The following is a 19694-nucleotide window of genomic DNA, read 5'->3' on the forward strand; positions in this document are numbered from 1 at the left end:
GTGATCACTCTCATTTTTTGTCCATTCCACCAAGGATCCACTCTGGACAGATATGTCATGCTCAAAAGAAACAGAGTCCATAAGGCTGTCTGGGTGGCAGTGTATATTAAGAAGGCATTCAAGTCAGGTAAACAACTTGGTTACGATGTTTACACAATGATTACAACAAAAATGGAAAGAACTACTGCCACCAAACAACAAATGCTGCAACACGGTAAAGAATGATTAACGGGACAATAAAGCATTTATTTTGCACCAAATAGTGCACTGAGCTCTCAGAATACAAGAAGACGAGTGAGGCAGGCTCCACTCTCAGGGAGCTCATATTCTACTAGGGAGAAAAAGAACCTGGAGGAAGAGATAGGGCTCTTGGTAGGCCCTGACACCTCTTCCTTCTTCTATGAAGCTGTATCTACTTCTGATGCTTGAATTACATGGTAGGGCCAAGGTCTTTCTCTTCTGGATGGGAGAATTTATTTCCCACATACTGAACTAAATCTTCTATCAGGACCCTGGGTAGAAAGGCCCTGGTTCCTGTATATTAGGGAGAAGCTAGGCTCCTGCCATGACGGTATCCCAGGTATTTTCTAGTCATCTGCCATCCTACCTGCCACCACCCCCTCCTATCTGTCCATCCTGGCCACCACCACACCCTCTAAACCACTGGGCCCAGTAATCCACCCCACCTCCTATTTGTCTGCTCTGGCCACCACCACACCCTCTGAACCACTGGGCCCAGAGGTCCACCTTTCTCTCCCCTCTACCTGAAGACTTCCAGTTCTGGAACTACAATCACATACATATTGGAAAGGCCAGGTCAGTAGGTTCTCCTGTTACTGCATCCCACGTGCCCCCAACCCTGGCACCTTTCTAAACCCAAACAATGGGCTGTTCCATAAAAGCTGTTGCTCTCCTATTAGAATCTAAGCTCCTTGAGGGCCGGAACTATCATCTCACCTTTTTCTACATTTGTACACCCAGTGCTTAGCCCACATAGTAAGGGCCAGATAAATACTTTCCCATTCATTCTGAAACCCCAGGGTAAAAGGAGCCCTTTGGACAAGGGCTTGGAACAGTCTGGTGATCACTAGCAACCTGAGAGCAAAAAGAGAGATGGAAGATGTCGTGGGATGCCAAGGCCAGGGTTTGGAGAGACAGGAGGGCTGACGATGCAAAGGGTTCCAGAGTTGAGGGCAGAGAGATCAAGGTTTTGGGGGAGGAAAGCAAGGGAAGGTCTTGTGACCAGATGTTGTGGTGAGCATGGAGGGCCACTGAGGCAGATGGAAGGAGCCAAAGGAGGCTCAGAACCCTTGAGTGGCCTGGCCCCACTAGCAATCAGTCTAATGATAGAACCCTTCTCAAAATCAGGTTTTTGAATGCATGAAACAGGACACAGAAGATTACAAAGATGGCCAATTCTACTAAAATGTATCTAGTGAAATATTTTTGAAAAAACTAGTGCATGGAAGTCACACTAAAAGGAAGCTCAGAACTATGGATTGTGGGGGCAAAGGCTCATGAATGACAAGACCGGCAAAGAGTGAATCTGCAGGTCAAGATGAAGTCGGTGAAAGGGAAGCTAGGGAACTGAGCGTTCTTCATTCAGTGCAGAAGCGGAATCCAAGCATCGGGTACATCAGACTCTACTCCTTGAGAAAGGAGGGAACTGGCCCAACGGCCTACCAAGAAGAGTCCCCAAGAACTGGTTCAGGGGACTGAGAATGGAGGGATGGCAAGAGGGGCAGGAACAGTTGACCTCTCCTGGCTAAAGGGTTACTCGGGAGCCGGGCGGCCTTGCCTGAATTGAGACTGATGCCTGGAGAAGTGTGAAGTCCCAAGGGCAACTGTGAGCAGAAGAGGAAAGCTAGCCAAGCCAACCTAAAGAGCAAGCACTTACCTTGTTTCTGGGCCTTCTCAAACCAAAATGCCCACTGTTCCTTCAACAACTCCTAGAGATGGGAAGGGCCATTCACGGGTGCTGCCCATTAGGGTGCCTATGTTCTCCCTAAACTGTGGTGACCACAGCTGTGTTCAGACCCCACCTGGGGATCAGACCTTGCTTGTTCCTTGCCTCAGGTGAGGAGCCAAGGTAGCTTTCAGAGCTCCCCTAAGCTTGAGGGCTACTTGTGTGCCTCCCCTGGGTTTCTTTAGGCTGGCAGCCATCTCATCATGGCTCCTCCATCCCACAGAGGCTCAAAAAGCCACCAGGTTTGACATTTCTCCCACTCTGAGCTCATCTTCTAACTTTCCAAACTGCCAAGATGGTTTTTTGGACTTCTCTGTGAATCTGGTCAGAGTCCCTCGTCGCTATATCCGAGGCATAGCCATAAAACAGTCCTCACCAACCCGGGCCCTGCAATAGGAGCCTCCTTCCAAACTGGCACCCAGGCACCAAGGAACAGTCCCCGTTCGATCCGTTCTGAAGACACCCACCTGTCCTGTCCTCTGGCCCACAGCTCATCCCCAAGGACAAGGCGAGAAATAGGATGGGGAGGTCTGCCCCAGACCCAGGGAACGTCCATGCGGGCGCTCTAAGGGGGACTGGCGATCAGCAGGGGAATGAGTCACTCCCTCAGGCTCCATCTGCAATCTCTCCTTGCCCACGGCTCCTTTACTGCACCCTCCCAACACGCCCACATCTCCCACCTTCACTAGGCTCCACCATCCCCTCACACACCGTCCCAAATCTCGGTCCCCTTGGTGGAGCGAAGTCTTCATCTAGGCTGTCTGCATTCCTTCCTGTCCCTGCTTTACCTGCTGCCTTCTCAGCCCAGCCCGTCACAACTTGGCTTCTCTCTAAAGCACTCCCCTACTGGGGAACGAGGGCAGCCTAAATCAGCCCCTTGCGGCTGTCAGAGCACCACCCAGGGCTGTTGTGAGCTAGGAAGCAGCAGTGTAGACTGAGGCACGTGGCGTTGCCCCCCTGGAAGTGATCAGAGTGGTCTGGGCCAGGAGCTCTTGAAGCCCAGGAAATCCCTCTTTAATTTCCTGGGCCAGGGAAGCCCAGAGGCAGAGGTGAGGAGGGAGAGGCCAGTGGAGAAAATGTAGGAAGTGGGGGGTGAGAGCCAGGGCACACTGGCAAGATCCGGGACAAAGGCCTTGCACACGAGAGGAAGGCCACCGACGAGAGAGGGAGACCACCAAGCTTTGGGAAGGCCACTCTGCCAGCGCAGTGGAGGAAGCACTAGGGGGAGACTGGAGGCAGCAGAGCCCCTGACGGCTCTTGCAGTGGTCCAGGTGGGAGGTGATGAGGGTCTGCGGGGCCAGGGCAGGCCAGAGGAGAAAAGAGATCCATAAGGAGTGGGAGCAAGCGGCTTCACAATGCCGCCACTGGAGCACCAATGGATCTGAGGGAGGCCCAGATAGACACTTTCTCCCGGAGTCGGGGAGGACAAAAGCCAGGCTGACTACAGATGGCCCGGGATGCGGCCCGGCCTCCTGTCTGCCCACGCCCAGGGCATTCTGCAGGCCCTGCTTGTGGCGCCTTCATAGTCACTGGGGGAGGTCGGCACCCTCCACCTCAGCCAGGGCACCCGCCACCCCCTTGAGCTCTGCCACGATGGCTTCCCCTTGGAGCCACGGTGAGGGGGGCTGGGCACGTCCTGCCGGGCCTTCCCCATGCCACAAGTTATCTAGCGGCCTCGACTAGAGCAGCAGAAGAGCCTGCTGGGGAAGCTCTGGCTCTCTGGCCAGAACTGCCGGGAAGGAAGCCCCGACGGAGCTCCAAAGGGCCCGGGACCAAGCCGCAGAGTGGTGCATCGCTGACGGATGAGGAAGAGGGGAAAGCCCCGGAGCCGGTCTGAAAGTTGGGGCCACGGAGGATCCCGGAGGAGGAGAGGAAATCATGGCGGCCAGGGGAGGAGGAGTCTCATTTCCAGGACCGGAAGCCTCTGGTTCAGGGTCAGTTAGGGTGGAGAGGCAGAGAAAGCCCTGGGCCCAGGTTCAAATGTGACCTCAGCCACCCTCCAGCTGTGACTCCGCTTGCCCCAGCTTTCCGCTTTACAACCCCCAGCTCGGGCTGTTCAGATCAAAGGGGACACCGAGAAGCAGCGCTCCAGGCACCGGGAAGTAGCGATCCCGATCACGTGGTTGCTGGGTTCCCCCCCCCCCCACCGTCACAGCGCAAAGCGGATCAGCAATGGCTGCCAGCACCACTGGGGGGAGGGTTGGGCAGGAAGTCCCAGAAGGGCCTGCGAGGGGCGCTTCCTGGAGCCGCGGGCCAAGGGAAAGTCTTCTGGGGGCGCCAGGATCTCCTCCCACCATGTCTGGGGGCAGCTCGGGGTTCCCTGCTGGTGGCTGCCCAGCATCCGCCTCCAGGGCTTCTGGGTGATTCCTGGCACTGCTCTGCCCCTGAGCGTGGGGCCGGGAGTCCCCGTGGCAGCCCAATGAACCTTGGGTACCAGTGCCCGGCATGCTCTGCACGCCGCTTCCGCCCGCTGCACACTGGTAGAGGCCCCCCAGGAGCCTCGGAGCGGCCCCGGCACCCCTGACCGACCGCTCCGAGCCTGCCCCGCGCCGGCTCAGGCCACCAGGAGCCCCACAGCCAGCTTTGGGAGCCCTGGGAGCGCAGACTCACCTGCACCGTGTCTCCGCGGCCACGGGGCTTCCCCTCGCTCCAGCCGGAGGATCACGTCCGGCTTCGAAGCGGCCAGTCCTGTCCGTTGAAAAGGCCTGCGGTCAGGGCGCCCAGCCCCCCCCGCCCCCCCGCGGGACCCCGGGAGCTGGAGGGGGGAGGGGCAGTGTCAGGGCAGCAGCCAAAGCCTGGGGGGGAGGGGCCCCCCTTCGGGGCAGTTTGGGCCCGCGCTCACCCAGACTGCTCAGGTGCCCGTAGTTCTCCAGCATCACCTCCCGGTACAGCTCCTTCTGGGGGGCCACCAGGCGCCCCCATTCCTCCGGGGTGAAGGTCACGGCCACGTCCTGGAAGGTCACGGCGCCCTGAAACCCCAAGGAGCCCCCGCTGAGAGCCGGCCGGCCAGGCTCCGCCCAGGCGCGCAACAGCCCCCGCCCGGAGCCCATTTCCCAGCCATCAGGGGGCGGATCCCCGCAAGGCTCGCTCACCTCCGGCCCGGGGGCCATGCCAGCTCCTCTACGGGGCGGACCTGGGCCGGGAGAGGGAGCCGTGGCCACGTGCCGGGGGGCGGGCCCGGGGCAGACAAATACCCCTGGCCCAGGCGGGAAAGGGAATTGCGCACGTGCCTTCGGCCCCCGGGACCTCCCTCAGGGAGGAGAGGAGCAGAGCCGCTGATTGGCTTCCCGGCCTCGCACCTCTCCTGGCTAACCAATCAGCGCGCCCGCTTCCTCCCCCCCCCCCCCAGGAGACTGTCGGCCGCAGCTCAGCCCCAGCTTAACAGCACCCCGGACCGGACGCGGGGCTCGGACCCGGGCGGCAGTAGTGGCTGAAGGAACGCAGCTGAGGAGGCCACAAGCCAGCATCCAGACGGAGGGGCGGAACTTGCGTGGGGGAGAAAAGTGGCACCGGAACTGCTCCAGGAGGCCGCAAGGCCTTCTGGGAAATGTAGTCGGAGGCTCCGCGGGCAGGAGGCGATGTGATCAGAGCCGGGCTCAGTTCACGTCTCCTCCTCCGCCACACCTCCGAGACCTTCGGTCACTATCGCCCTCGTCAGCCAGAATGGCCGCTTTCTCCGCCCGGCCTCCTCCAGCAGAAAGCTTCCCCCCCCCCCCCCCCCCCCGGGCCCTCGTCCCTTCTCCCGCTCTTCCGCGGCTCTAAGGCGAGGATTCTCAGCCCCGCGCGACCTGCCTTTCACCCATTTCAGACCAAACTAGTCCGGAACAGGCCACCCCCCCCCAGTCAGGGAGGGGGCGACTGCGTCCTCCCCGCCCGCCAGGGCATCCCGGCCGTCGGAACCTCCTCGGGGCTCTGCGGCCTCCGGCCCCTCTCGGTCCTTCCCCTCTCCGGGGCCCGCGGCGCCGGGCGGCCATTCGGAGCCCTGACGCTGGCCGCCGCTCCCTGCCTGGCTGTGTGCCGCCACCCCTCCCCTCCCCCTCCCCCGCCGGCCTGGAGCGCCTGTAGTGGTGCAGATGGGGAAGCTTTCGGAAGCAGAGCGTCCGGGAAAGCCCGTCCCAGCCGCCTCCTCCGAGCCTGTCCAGGCAGCCCCGTCGCGGCCGAAATCCAGCCCTGAGGAAGGGGCGCCCGCGAGGCCGGCTGCTCCTGCTGCCCTTTTCCACATGCAGGCGTGGCTCACCAAGAGCCGGAGCAAGGGCTAACCTCAGCCACTGAGCAAGGCGGCCACCACTCCCACTGAGAGCCCCCAGTGGGCGGTGGGAGGCTTGCCAAGCTGAAGCCTTCCCAGGCGGAGAATGCCTCCTCCCGAGTCTCCGCTAGAGGGCAGCACCAAGCCTGCTCCTGCCCTCACTTCCCAGAAGTCTCTGCGGCCTTCCTCGCCACCTGGCTGTGGAGGGTCTCGAGGGCCTTTGCTGCCTACTTGCTGCGCCTGTGAGCCCCAATTTCCTGGAAATCCTTGAACCTGGGCCTTGGGGCTAACTCGAACCAGGAGGCGCCACAGAGCAGAGAACTATTTTGTTCGTTGGGAAACTAAAATGTCGCTGAAGACGTGTAACAGGTTTCTGGTCGGTTGGTTTTTTCAAACCTTTACCTTCCGCCTTAGAACCCGGACTAGGAAGAGCTAGACAATCAGGGTCAAGTGACTTGACCACGGGCACACAGCTGAGGTCTGAGGCCAACCTTCCAACTTCAGGGACACGGTATTGCTTTTAAGGCAGAAGATAAGGGTTCCAAAGAAAGAATAGGTGGACGTGCTTTGGGAGCCAGGCGACTCCAGGATTAGGGCAAGGGAGAGAGGCTATCGTGCAGAAGTACATGGGTGCCACAGAGGGCGATCCAAGCAGACCTGGTGACCGATGGGTCCCAGGGGTTGGACGGAGTGAGAGTGGCCCAGCCTGTGGGCCTGGAAGGATGGCCGGCCCTTGGCCAGAAACTGGGACTTCAGAAGAGCCTAGAAGTGATCCAGAGCCTAGAGTTGGAAGTGATCCAGAAATGAGTGCCGTGACAAAAGGCCTGAGAAAACCCAAAAGCCATGGCATGGGTTGTCCATTAATGACCCCAGGGCACAGGACTCACAGCAGAAGGCTAAAGTCCACGCTTACACTTTGAAGGGGAGCCCGTCTTGGGTGTGAAAGTTTGCATGGTGGATTAATTCTATGAAATCCCTGAGTCGGTCCAGTATAAGGAGCATGTTTTAAGTGCTCACTAGGTACAAACCACTGTGCTAAGGACCAGAGATACAAAGAAACCCCCAAACTGCCCCTACCTAAAGGAGCTGCCCCCCAAATGGGGGAGGCATGGATAAACCAGTAGGTACACTGTATTGGTGGGAGATGACCTTGAGGGGAGGCTCTAGCAGGCCGGCCACCAGGAAAGGCCCTTCAGCTGATCCTTAAAGGAAATCAGAGTTAGGGGCAGGGGATGCTAGGGAAAGCTTTCCCAGTCTGAGAAAAAGGCAGTGGAAAGGTAGAGTGTTTAAGTGACAGCAAGCAGGCCGGGGTACATCCAGGGAAGTACAATTAGAACGGTAGGAAGGGGCAGGTTGTAGAAAACTTTAAAGGCCAAATAAAGGACTTTATATCTGATCTTGGAGGAAATACAGAGTCACTAAAGAGTACAGCCATGCTTTAAGATCACCTCAGCACTTCTGTGGAACACGGCTTGGTATGAGACTTGGGGCAGCGGCATCGATTGTGGCACTACTCCAGGAGAAAGGTGACAAGAGCCTGACTAGAGTAGGGCTGTAGAAGTGAAGTCAAGTGGACAAATACAAGAGTTGTAGGGTCCTTACAAGTTTGGCAAGATTGAACGAGGCAGGAGATGAGAATGGCCCTCATACTACAAGCCTCGGAGGCTGGCTAGTGATGTCCTCAACACATAAGGAGATGCTTGGAAAAGGGCAAGTTTGCTGGTAAAGAAAGCGACTTACGAGGGCACTGGGTGTTATCTGGACTCCTGCCAATTCTGCCTTTCCCCCAACTCTGGTCCTTGCCATTTTTGATGCCCCCAAATTCAAATGATCAAGGAACAACAACAACAAAAGCCTCATTGCGGCCATAACAAAGCCAGCACCCATTTCTTTCCCTTTTTTCCCAACCCCCAACAAAATAAAAGTGATGATGACTTTAGACTTTCAGAGTCTTGAGATCATTTCAAAAAAGGAAAAGGGGCCCAGTACAACTGCCTTCAGTCATCTTCTCTTGGTTTTCACTAATTTCCCCAAAAGGTATTTTTCGTTCTTTTTTTTAACCCTTATCTTCCATCTTAGAATCAACACAGTGATACCTTGACACACAAGTTTAATTCATTCCATGGCCAAGCTTGTAACTATAAAAATAGACTTGAATCCAGGACTTCAATCCCCAGAAGCCCTTGCTCCACTTCCCCAGAATGCTTTGTAATCTCACTGAATTCTCACCTGGGCGGAGAGCAAAATCATTATTTAAAGGGTCTCCGCCTATGGCAGGGGCTCTTCTCTTCCTGGCTCTGCTGGCAGAGGCATCTCATGATGTGAGTGAAATTTGGGTGGGCCTCATGGCCCACCTAGCACATGCTTCTTTTGCTTGTATTTTCTTTAACCCTTGACCTTTAAAAAACCTCATAAATATCATACTCCTTGCAGAGAGAAACTAATTTCTACCTGCCTCAGTTTCCTAAAATTTTAATCTTTACATAACTCAATTTGCTCATGTGTCAAAATGAATTTCCCTACTTAAATTAATGGAAGTGCAATTAACCCATTCCAGCCCCCCCCCAAAAAAAACACACCATTTTTTTGTTTTATATGCTTTTAAATATGAAAGTGTACTTTATAAATAACAAAGATAATAAGAAAAATATGAAGAAATAAACTTGCTTATGCAATGTTATTTACCTTTAAGATCAGGGAAAGATGCTGGTGGAGAAATTTTCCATTTCATGTGCTATCGCTTAACATAACTTATTCTACACACATAATGCTATATTTAAATGCAAAATTGACCTTACATATTACTTATGATATGTAATTTTATTGCTAAACTTCATTGCTATTTTTTTACTTTACTTAATTATCATTTTCTTCCCTGGATTTGGACTGTTTTACCACACCTTTCTCAATTTCACTTAGAGATTGTTTCAACAAAAACCTTCCCGGGAAGTTTGTTTCTTCCTCCCTTTCAGAATGTTTCGATAATGTGTGAAACAAGCGTCATCACACAGCTCCAATGCATGACCTGTTGCAACTTTTTCTGGATGTGTCTTTTCAATGAAGTGTTTAATTTTTTCCCAAAACCTCAACATTTCCTTAATCTTGCTTGTACTGATTACCTGATCCACTTCAGGCTCCTCTTCACTAATTTCCTGAAAAACCTCCATATGCTGCTGCTGCTGCTGTAACTCCTTCAGTTCCTCTGTTGTCAGTTCCTCGATGTGCTTCCCGATGAGGTCATCAATGTCTTCTTCATTCACCTCCAGGCCCATGGACTTTCCAAGCGACACAATCTCCTCCACCACTGGTACTTCAGGTTTGAATCCTTCAAAGTCGCTCTCAGATACAACCTCGGGCCACAGTTTCCTCCATGCAGAGTTCAAGGTCCTTCTTGTAGTACCCTGCCAGGCCATGTCGATAATTTTGAGGCAAGTCACTATATTGTAATGCTCCTTCCAGAACTCTTGAAGGGTGAGGTTTGTGCTCTCTGTAATCTCAAAGCATTGCCGAAACAGCTGCTTCATGAAGAGCTTTTTGAAATCTGAAATCACCTGCTGGTCCATGGGCTGAAGGATAGGGGTAGTGTTGGGTGGAAGGTAGAGGACCTTGATGAAATTAAACTCATAAAGAATGTCCTCTGTGAGGTTTGGTGAGTGCGCAGGAGCATTGTCAAGGACGAGGAGGGCTTTCAGGGGTAGGTTATTTTCTGACAAATATTTCTTTACAGCGGGTCCAAAGACCAGGTTTACCCACTGCACAAATAACTCTCTGGTGACCCATGCTTTGGGGTTTGCCCTCCACATAACCTGCAGTTTTTCTTTAATTATTTTATGAGACTTAAAAGCTCTAGGGTTTTCTGAGTGGTATACAAGTAGTGGTTTGATCTTACAGTCACCACTTGCATTTGCACAAAGCGCAAGGGTTAGCCTATCCTTCATAGGTTTGTGGCCTGGCATGCTCTTCTCCTCTGCAGTTATATACGTCCTCCTTGGCATCTTTTTCCAGAATAGCCCTGTCTCATCACAATTGAAGACTTGCTGGGGGATGTATGCTTCGTCTTCTACCAATTTTGCAAAGGTTTCAATGAAAGCCTTTGCCGACTTCTCACCTGCACTTGATGCCTCACTATCCCTGACAACAGAGTGAATGCCTGACCTTTTTTTGAAGTTATCAAACCATCCCCGACTGGCTTTGAATGACTCTTTTGATGTCTCATCCATTGATGTTCCTGGTGTCTGTTCCACCAAATCACCGTAAATCTCTTGTGCCTTCTCACAGATAATGCTTTTGGTCACAGTTTCTCCTGTGAGCTGCTTCTCCATCAACCAGACTAACAATAGCCTCTCCATCTCTTCATGGACAGAGGTCCGGAGCTTTGAAATAATCTTAATTCCCTTGGCTGGCGTTATAACTTTTAACAACTCCTTCTGCTTCAAAATCGTACATATTGTTGATGTACTACGATCGTATTCCTTTGCCAAGTCAGAAACACGCACACCTCGCTCATATTTTTTGATGATTTCTTGCTTTAATTTCATGGACATCATCCTTCTCTTCTTCTCAGCACTGCCCTTGGCACTCATTTTCTTAGGACCCATGGTTAAAAGTTAAGAAATTTGCCCAAAAAACTGATAACAAAGACAAAAAAAAGAAGAAAGCAAAAGCAATTCAATACAGATGCTCACACAGCCAGCTAAACACCGAACTAAATGAGATAGCCTTGTGTAACTTGTGAAACTAAATGTTCAGCAGGCTATCTAGTGGAGGGTGGCAGAAGCACATGTTTCAAATATCCACTTGTGACTTAAAGCAAAAAATCCTGATCCTGACTATTGTGATCGCGAAAATGTGGGTTTCAAGACTGTTAATTGCCCAAACTGTAAAGATAATTTTTAGTGTCTTGATTTAAATCAAAAATAAGTGGTCACCATGGGAAAAATTCCCAAATATGAAAATACCCAAGTCAGCTGGGTTTTATGGAGATTTTAATTAATACAAATGAAGGAATTAAGGAAAGGGAGAGAGACAGAGTAAGAGGAAATAGTAGGAAAAGGCCTGGGCCAAATGGCCTAGGCCTAAGCCTTAAGAGAGACTAGTCAGTCTTTTATCCACTCACCACAAGATTTTGTCCCAAGCAAAATTCCAACTAAGTTCAGAAAGCCAGCTCCTCCACACTAACTCCAAAACTCCAACTACCCGACCTCCCTGAACTGGTTCAGACAGCTCCTTTTAAAGAGAAATTTCTCTTGTCACCTCCCCTAAATTTTCACATCTACCAATCACAGTAGACTTTCCCCACAGAACTGTCCATTCTTAATTCACATCTTTTGTTATCACCTTCCCTGAATAGACTAAAACTTCACACCTCTTGCTAAGCTTGCCCTTTGTAAGTTGCTTGACCTTTTAGTGATTAACCTTTATAGGTACTTAGTACCCTTTTGTATTAGATCTAAAAATAGACCTAGCTTAAGGGTTTTTGCTTCACTACAAGTATGAGTTGGGGACTTTTCATTGTTCAGTAAGGAGTTTACAACTATATCTTCCCCTAAGGTATGCCTAAGTATGGGTGGAGTAATGTTAAAATTCCCAATACATTCCTGATCAAGTACCTCCATTGTTACAATAAGGGAATAGCCTTAACCAAATGTTCTAAGGTATAGTCTGAGCAATTTTAAGATTCACACTATGCCCAAAGGGCGATAAAAGACTGCCCTTTGATCCCGCCATAGCACTGCTGGGATTGTACCCCAAAGAGATAAGGAAAAAGACATGTACAAAAATATTCATTGCTGTGCTCTTTGTGGTGGCAAAAAATTGGAAAATGAGGGGATGCCCTCTAATTGGGGAATGGCTGAGCAAATTGTGGTATATTTTGGTGATGGAGTACTATTGTGCTCAAAGGAATAATAAAGTGGAGGAATTCCATGGGGACTGGAACAACCTCCAGGAAGTGATGCAGAGTGAAAGGAGCAGAACCAGGAGAACGTTGTACACAGAGACTGATACACTGTGGTACAATTGAATGTAATGGACTTCTCCATTAGTGGTTATGCATTGATCTTGAACACTTGGAGGGATACAGGAGAAAAAACACTATCCACATGCAGAGGAAAAAATGTGGGAGTGAAAACACGAAAGAAAAACAACTGCTTAATGATATGGGTCAAAAGGGATATGATTGGGGAAATAGACTCTAAATGAACATCCTAGTGCAAATACCAACAACATGGAAATGGGTTCTGATCAAGGACACATGCAATACCCAGTGGAATTGTGCATCAGCTATAGGAGGGGAGGGAGGAATAGAAAATGATTTTTGTAACCAAGGAATAATGTTGGAAATTGACCAAATAAAAAAAAATTTTTTTAATCCTGATCCTGGCTGCTCATATCTCAAATTGCTCGTGACTTAAAGTCCTCATGTATCAAGGCCAGAAGAGCAATAAGGCTAGGAAATGGGAGATAAGTGACTCAGTCACACAGCTAGGAAGTGTCTAAATGTAGATTTGAATCCAGGACCTCCCCTCCCCAGGCCTGATTCTCAATCCACTGAGTCACCTAGCTGCCTCCCTCCCATGTTTTTTAACATGCTAGTTACCCAAACAGGGCTGAAAGAGATTCCTGACAGAGTTTAAAGAAAAGAAGAACAGGTTGAGGACAGAATCTAAGAGAACAATTAGTTTAATGCGTATGAGCAAAAAACCAAGACATGACAATCTTAAGACATTAAAGACACAGTTAAAAAGAGGTAAGAGGAAAATCTCTAATTGTGATGATCCAAAGACAAGGAAGGAGAGGAATACTCAGGAGTACAAGGGACTTAATAGTGTCAAATACTTAATTGATTAAAGAAGATAAAGGAGGATACGGTTTCTTTCTTGTATGAATTTTCTGATGCACAATAAGTTGGGATCTCTGACTGAAGGCCTTCCCACACTCATTACATTCATAAGGTTTCTCTCCAGAATGAATTCTTTGATGAACAGTAAGCTGTGACCTCTGGCTAAAGGCCTTCCCACACTCATTACATTCATAAGGTTTCTCTCCAGTATGAATTCTCTGATGCCGAGTGAGATCTGTTGTCCGGATGAAGGCTTTCCCACATTCACTGCATTCATAGGGTTTCTCTCCAGTATGAATTTTTTGGTGTACAGTAAGCTGTGATCTTTGCCTGAAGGCTTTGCCACAGGCATTGCAGTCAAAAGGTTTTTCTCCAGTATGAATTCTCCAATGTAGTGTAAGCTGTGAGCTTCCATGGAAGGCTTTCCCACATTCAAAACACTCAAAACGTTTCTCTCCAGGATGAATTCTCTCCTGTAGAGTAAGTTGTGAAGTACCACGAAAGGTCTTCCCACATTCAAAATATTCCAAAGTTTTCTCTCGGCCATGAATTCTCTTATGTAGAGTAAGACGTTTTCTCACACTGAAGGTCTTTCCACATTCATTACATTCAAAAGGTTTCTCTCCAGTATGAATTCTCTGATGTAAAGTAAGACTTGTCTTTAAACGGAAGGCCTTCCCACACTCGTTACATTCATAAGGTTTCTCTCCTGTGTGAATTCTTTGATGTACAATAAGATGTGAGCTATGGCTAAAGGGCTTCCCACACTCATTACATTCAAAAGGTTTCTCTCCAGTATGAGTTGTTTGATGTTGAATAAGCCCTGAGCTACTTCTAAAAGCCTTTGCACATTCATTACACTCATAAGGTTTTTCTCCAGTATGGATTCTTTTATGTACAATAAGTTGTGAGCTCTTGCTAAAGGCTTTCCCACATTCATTGCACACATAAGGTTTCTCTCCAGTATGAATCCTCTGATGTACAATAAGTCGTGAGCTTCTACTGAAGGCCTTCCCACACTCCTTACATTCATAAGGTTTCTCTCCAGTGTGAATTCTCTGGTGTTCGTTAAGGCTTGACCTCTGGTGAAAGGCCTTCCCACAGTCTTTACATTCATAAGGTTTTTCTCCAGTATGAATTCTCTGATGTTGAGTAAGGTGTGAGCTCCAATGGAAAGCCTTCCCACATTCAAAACATTCATAAGGCTTTTCTCTCGTATGAAGTTTCTGATGCCTAGTGAGATCTGTCCTCAAACTGAAGCCCTTTCCACATTCATTACATTCATAAGGTCTCTCTCCAGTGTGAGTTGTCTGATGTTGAATAAGTCCAGTTTTCACAATGAAGGCCTTCCCACATTCATGACACTCATAAGGTCTCTCTCCTGTATGAAGTCTCTGATGTTGAGTGAGGTGTGATCGCTGATTGAAGGCCTTCAGACATTCACTGCATTCATAAGGTTTCTCTCTGGTGTGAATTCTCTGGTGTCGAGTAAGTCCTGTTCGCACACTGAAGGTCTTCCCACATTCATTACATTCATGAGGTTTCTTGATACTATAGATTTTCTGATGTACAATAAGTGGTGAGCCCTCATGGAAAGCTTTCTCATAGTCAATATATTTATGGGATTTCTCAGAAGCATGAATTCTGTGAAGGGAAGTGATGGATGAACTATGGTTAAAAGCTGTCACACTTTTATTGAGTTTAAAACTTTTAAGTACGTAGCCTATAATGTCTAGTTAAGTTCAGATTAGAACTCAGTTATGGCAAATGTTCCTATGTCTTGGAAAAGAATTATTTTGAGCAGATTCTGTTGCATTTGCAAAGCCTAAACCAAACACTCAGTAACTTTTTGTAAAGAAAATGTTATTTATTGTTTTAAAGCACTTGTGTTATTTCTCAGCACTTCTGTTTCCCGCTATATCCCTTCTAACCCTCTTCCTAGAGATCCGTCTCCTAAATCAAGGGGAAAAAAGGCCATAAAACTAACCAATATATCAAAAAAGGCAGAGATCAGACTTAATCACTATTTCTCTGGGAACCAGTCATATAGCTCCTTCCCTATAGAGCCTCTTCACTGAGGGATGAGAATTGGCCATGGCCTGTGGCTTCAGACCTATTCATTTTTGCAGTTCTTTGTTGGGATTTTCCCTTAGGAGATTTAATTTCCTAGAATACAGCTCACTGGGATGCTGCTTCTTTAGACTCTGAGGAAGCATACAAAGGCACCCCCTGTTCCATCTTCTAGACATATTAACAAATCTTATTTTCTCAGTGCCTCAAATAAAGCTTTTAGACTCATTTAGGAAACTTTCAATACTTTCAATACTTGGGCAAATGCCAAGGAGACAGTATCCCAGCCTGAAATTCTTCTCAAACATCCATTCCAAAGTCCTCACCAGTTTCTCACACAGAAGTTCTTAACTTTTTTTCATGTTAGACCCTTCTGGTGGACTGGTAATGCCTAAAAACCCCTTCTGATAACCATGTTTTTAAATGGACCCCTAGGATTAAAAGGAAATTGGTTCTAATCATTTCCCCCCAATACCCAGTTAACAATAAGTTTATAGATTAAGAACCTCCACAAAGCTCGGGGAATTCTTCAGATCCCTCTGAAGAGAAGCCTTAGGCCAATGACCCGAGAAGGTCACAAACTCCCTTGGCTGACTGCAGGGAAGTGTAGTCCTCCTTTCTCTACTCTTGGCTAGCCTGATTCTCCAGGGACTTTTCCTGCTGCTATTCTGCTGTCTGATGAATTCAAGTCTGTTACCTAGGCTGGCTTCCTTTGCTTATAGACTTGGCTGCACAGTAATTTTTGTTTCTGAATACTATCAATGTAGAAAGGCCATATTTGGGCAGAGAAAAGCCCAATGAAAACTGACATTAGCTTCTCCCTGTGAATCTTAAAACTGCTCAGACTGTACCTTGGAAGATTTGGTTAAGTTTTTCCCCTATTGTAACAATGTAGATACTTGATCAGGAATGTATTGAACTTTTAAAATTACCCCATCCTACTTAGACAGTGCCTTAGGGGAAGATAAGTTGCAAACTCCTGATTGAACAATGAAAAGTCCCCAACTCATACCTTATAGTAAAGCTAGAACCTTAAGCTAGGTCTATTTTTAGATCTAATACAAAAGGGTGCTAAATACCTATAAAGGTTAAATTAATCACTAAAAGGTCAAGCAACTTACAAAGGGCAAGCTTAACAAAAGAGGTGTGAAGTACTCAGTAGATTTTATCTAACCAGAGAAGGTGAGAACAAAAGAAGATGAGAACTAAGAATGGGCAGTCCTGGGAAAAAACGTAGATGTGAAAATTTAGGGGAGGTGACATAAGAGAAAATTTCTTTAAAAGGAGAAGGCAGTTCAGGTAATTGAGTTTTTGGATTGGAAGTTAGTTAGAGTTGGAGTTCAGAGGTTTGGAGCTTGCTTGAAGATGATCTTGTGGTGAGTGATAAAGACTGACTCGCTCTCCCTTAGGCTCAGGCCTAAGCCATTTGGCCTAGGCCCTTTCTACTATTTTTCTCTCTCCCTCCTTCCCTTAATTCCTTCATTTATATTAATTAAAATCGCCATAAAAACCCAGCTGACTTGGGTATTTTCATATTTGGGAATTTTCTCATGGTGACCACTTATTTTAGATTTTAAATCAAGACACTAAAAATTATCTTTACAGTTTGGCTGAAACCTTTACAATTTTGGCAATTCAGTCTTGGCAAACCACATTTTCATGGTTACATCCCTTCAAGCATGCCTGCTCATGGCTAAGTGGGTATGCACATATACATACACATCCATCTCTGATGAACCTGGAATGAGAAAACACTGAGTACTGGGTCATCTTCCTTCCTACCTGGCATCAGCTTCGAAAGTGTTCTTCCAATTGGATACCCAAAAATTATCCCTTTGGAGCTGTTCCAGGCCTGATTTTTCCAGAAATGTGCCAGGCTTTGGAGTTAATCCTTTGGTATCAAGTCCTGTCCCACAATCTGGAAAAAAAAAGGGGGGGGGGGCTTGAAAACACATTTCCCCAGCTGGAAGAAAGGGAACCCCTGCTTCATCAGGCCTGACTTCTGAATCCTGCAATGAGAAATAGGACTGCCAGAAGTTATTTAGTCGGCCAGCATTTTTCTACATGCCACAACTTGTGTCCACTGCTGGGGATACGACGAAAGCAAAGGAAACCGTCCCAGTTCTCAAGGAGCTCCTAGACCAATGAGGGAGTCACCACACACACAATGACCAAACAGATATGAACCAGACTGGATGCACTTTGGTCCCCCAGAGAGGGACTCAGATTAAGGAGAACCACAAGAGATTTCTGGCACAAGGTGGGACTCCATATTTCCATAATCACTTGTAAATCAAAGCAAAGCATTCGGACTCATGTTCTAATTTACTTTTCCTGAGAGAAGGGGCTCCCCAGGCTTATAGTGATCCAGGGTCATCCAGGTGTTCCCACCACAAAGACACTGTGCAGCCTCTTCTGGCCCAGGCCAAGCCAGATTCCGGGTCTCTCCCATCTTAACCATCAAAGACAGAGAACACTACTTTCATTCTTAACGTCTTAAAGCACACATCAGAACAAAGGGACTACAGAACACAACTTCCCTTTGGGATTGCTGGCCACCCAGTCAATTGGATTCAACAAGAGACTTCTGAGAACTTCCCAGACCTGATCCAGCCCATCTGGTGCCATTTAAACTACCAGGCATGGTGGCACCAGGTCCTGGTTAGTTAAAAGGCGGTGCTGAAGGCGGGCTGGACGCGGGGCCGCCACCAGCTGCCACTCCAGGAGCTGCCTCATAGTCCATGTTCTTTATGGGATGAGTTTCCATGATGCAGCACCAAAACCAATGATGGGAGTGACAGGAGTCTCATGTTCCAAACGGCGGTAGGGCTGGAAGGGGCCTCAGGAAGGTGACGAGGACACGCACAGTCTGTGTTTGTCCACTGGTCTGTCTCAATTTGGCTCTTGGGGAGGAGAGAATGAACACATACATGCATGCTTGCACACACACGTGCACACACACACACACATACATATTATATATATATAAATCCTAGCCCAGTCCATTCCAAGGGAGGCTCTGAGTCCTGCCTGGAGTGAAGCAGAAGGGAGCCAAGGCTGTCCACTTGGCTCTCCTCCAAGAGAGGGGGACCAGCCTGGAAATTCATCTATCAGCGCCTCTAAATATTGCTGGTCCGGAGACACACATTTTAAGTGCAAGCAGCCTTCCTGGCCACCAACTGCGTGGGGGGGGGGGGTCACAAGACTAGGCCAGAGGCCTTCTCAGGCGTCCAGCGGCTCCTCCCACCCCGCAGCTTCTTCCTCTCACGAGAGTCCTTCCATCGTTTCCCAGCCCACGAAGCCCCAGGCTCCCGCCTCTCTTCCCCCACTCAAAAAGCCACCACGCTGGGCGGCCGTCCCTGAGAGCACGGCTGGGATTCTCCCGTGGACGGAGGAGTCTGGCAGGCTCCTCCCTTGGCTTCCTTTCAACTCGGAGACGGTGTGACCGCAAAGCTTCCTAGTTCACCGTCTGAGCATGCGGAAAGGTAAACAGGGCAGCTGTCCCTCGTCCCCTCCCACACGCTTCTGGCCCTTTGCCAAAGCCTGAGCTGGAGAAAGCCTCGGCATGCTTTCAGAAAAGGAGAGGGACCGCTGGGTGGCTCTGTGGGTGGAGAGCCAGGAGGTCCTGGGTTCAAGTCTGGCCTCAGACCCTTCCCAGCAGGGCGACCCTGGGCCAGTCCCTTCTCCCACATGGCCTAGCCCTGACCACAGTCGATACGCAGTATTGATGCGAAGATGGAAGATGAGGGTTTAAAAAAGGAAAGAAAAGAAGTAGAAATGCAGGCTGAAGCGTGAGCGGAGGCTCGGGAGCGAGCCGCAATTCCTCACGGCGGGGCTTAAAGCCGCGAGAACTTGGACGGTGCCTTTGCCCGAAGCTCCCAGCCTTGGGGGCTGCACAGACACTGGAGCTGCTCCACAGGAGAAGGTCGCAGCTGACCCGCTCGAACCTGGACGAGACTGGAAGCAAAGAGGGAGCAGGTGGAAGCTGGCCTGTGCAAGGGGGCAGGCGCGCGCCCACGTCCGAGGGCTCCAGGCTCCACACACACGGCCCTCCGGGGCTCTCGGCCTCCCTCCTCGCCACAGAGAACAGCCGCCGTGAGACCCGGCTCTCAGAGCGCCCGGACGGCCAGCCCGTTCCCCAGAAAGGCCTCCAGGAGCCTGGCTGGGAAGCCAAGGACTTCCCTGAGCCTCCCCTGCAGGGGCGCCACGCCGCACGTCCCTGGGGAGCCTCGGGCCAGCCCCGTGACTCACCTGCCCAGCCGCTCTGGGGACCGTCGGGGTCCGGCTCCCGGGGGGCCTCCCCTCTCTCCAGCCGGCAGATCACGCCCGGCTTGGACGCGGCAAGGCCTGCAAGTGGAAACGTGACACTGAAGAGTGGAGCGTCCTCGGACTTGGGCCCGGCCTCTGTGGGGAAACGAGGCTATGCGGGGCTGCCGAGGAGGGGGACAAGGGAGGCTCAGAGGGGGGCTGCGAGCCCTGGGCCGGGGGGAAGAGAGTGGGGGGGGGCCCTCACAGCCCTCCGGACCACAGCTGGATTCGGGATGGAGCAGGGGGTCCCCGGGGCGGCCGTG

General features: G+C 50.0%; 1 protein-coding gene across 4 annotated transcripts in view; it reads right to left on the reverse strand.

Annotated features, from left to right (window-relative positions):
- LOC100014591 (zinc finger protein 420-like) overlaps positions 1 to 19694 on the reverse strand; it is a 54602-nt gene that overhangs the window by 10039 nt on the left and 24869 nt on the right. The window contains exons 3-6 of one of the 4 annotated variants that reach the window (XM_007490101.3): positions 19375 to 19470; positions 16906 to 17041; positions 13081 to 14697; positions 8863 to 10798 (exon numbers count right to left, since the gene is read on the reverse strand). In XM_007490101.3, coding sequence (XP_007490163.1) covers positions 10792 to 10798; positions 13081 to 14697; positions 16906 to 17041; positions 19375 to 19470 — 1856 coding nt within the window. In that variant the 3' untranslated portion in view covers positions 8863 to 10791. Of the gene's footprint in view, positions 1 to 4576; positions 4655 to 4808; positions 5037 to 5058; positions 10841 to 13080; positions 14698 to 16905; positions 17042 to 19374; positions 19471 to 19694 lie in introns of those variants that run through there. The other 3 variants (XM_056821206.1, XM_016432818.2, XM_056821205.1) reach the window with 3 other exon arrangements.

The sequence above is a fragment of the Monodelphis domestica genome, chromosome 3 (genome assembly GCF_027887165.1).
Source record: "Monodelphis domestica isolate mMonDom1 chromosome 3, mMonDom1.pri, whole genome shotgun sequence".
In the NCBI taxonomy this organism is placed as follows: Eukaryota; Metazoa; Chordata; class Mammalia; order Didelphimorphia; family Didelphidae; genus Monodelphis; species Monodelphis domestica.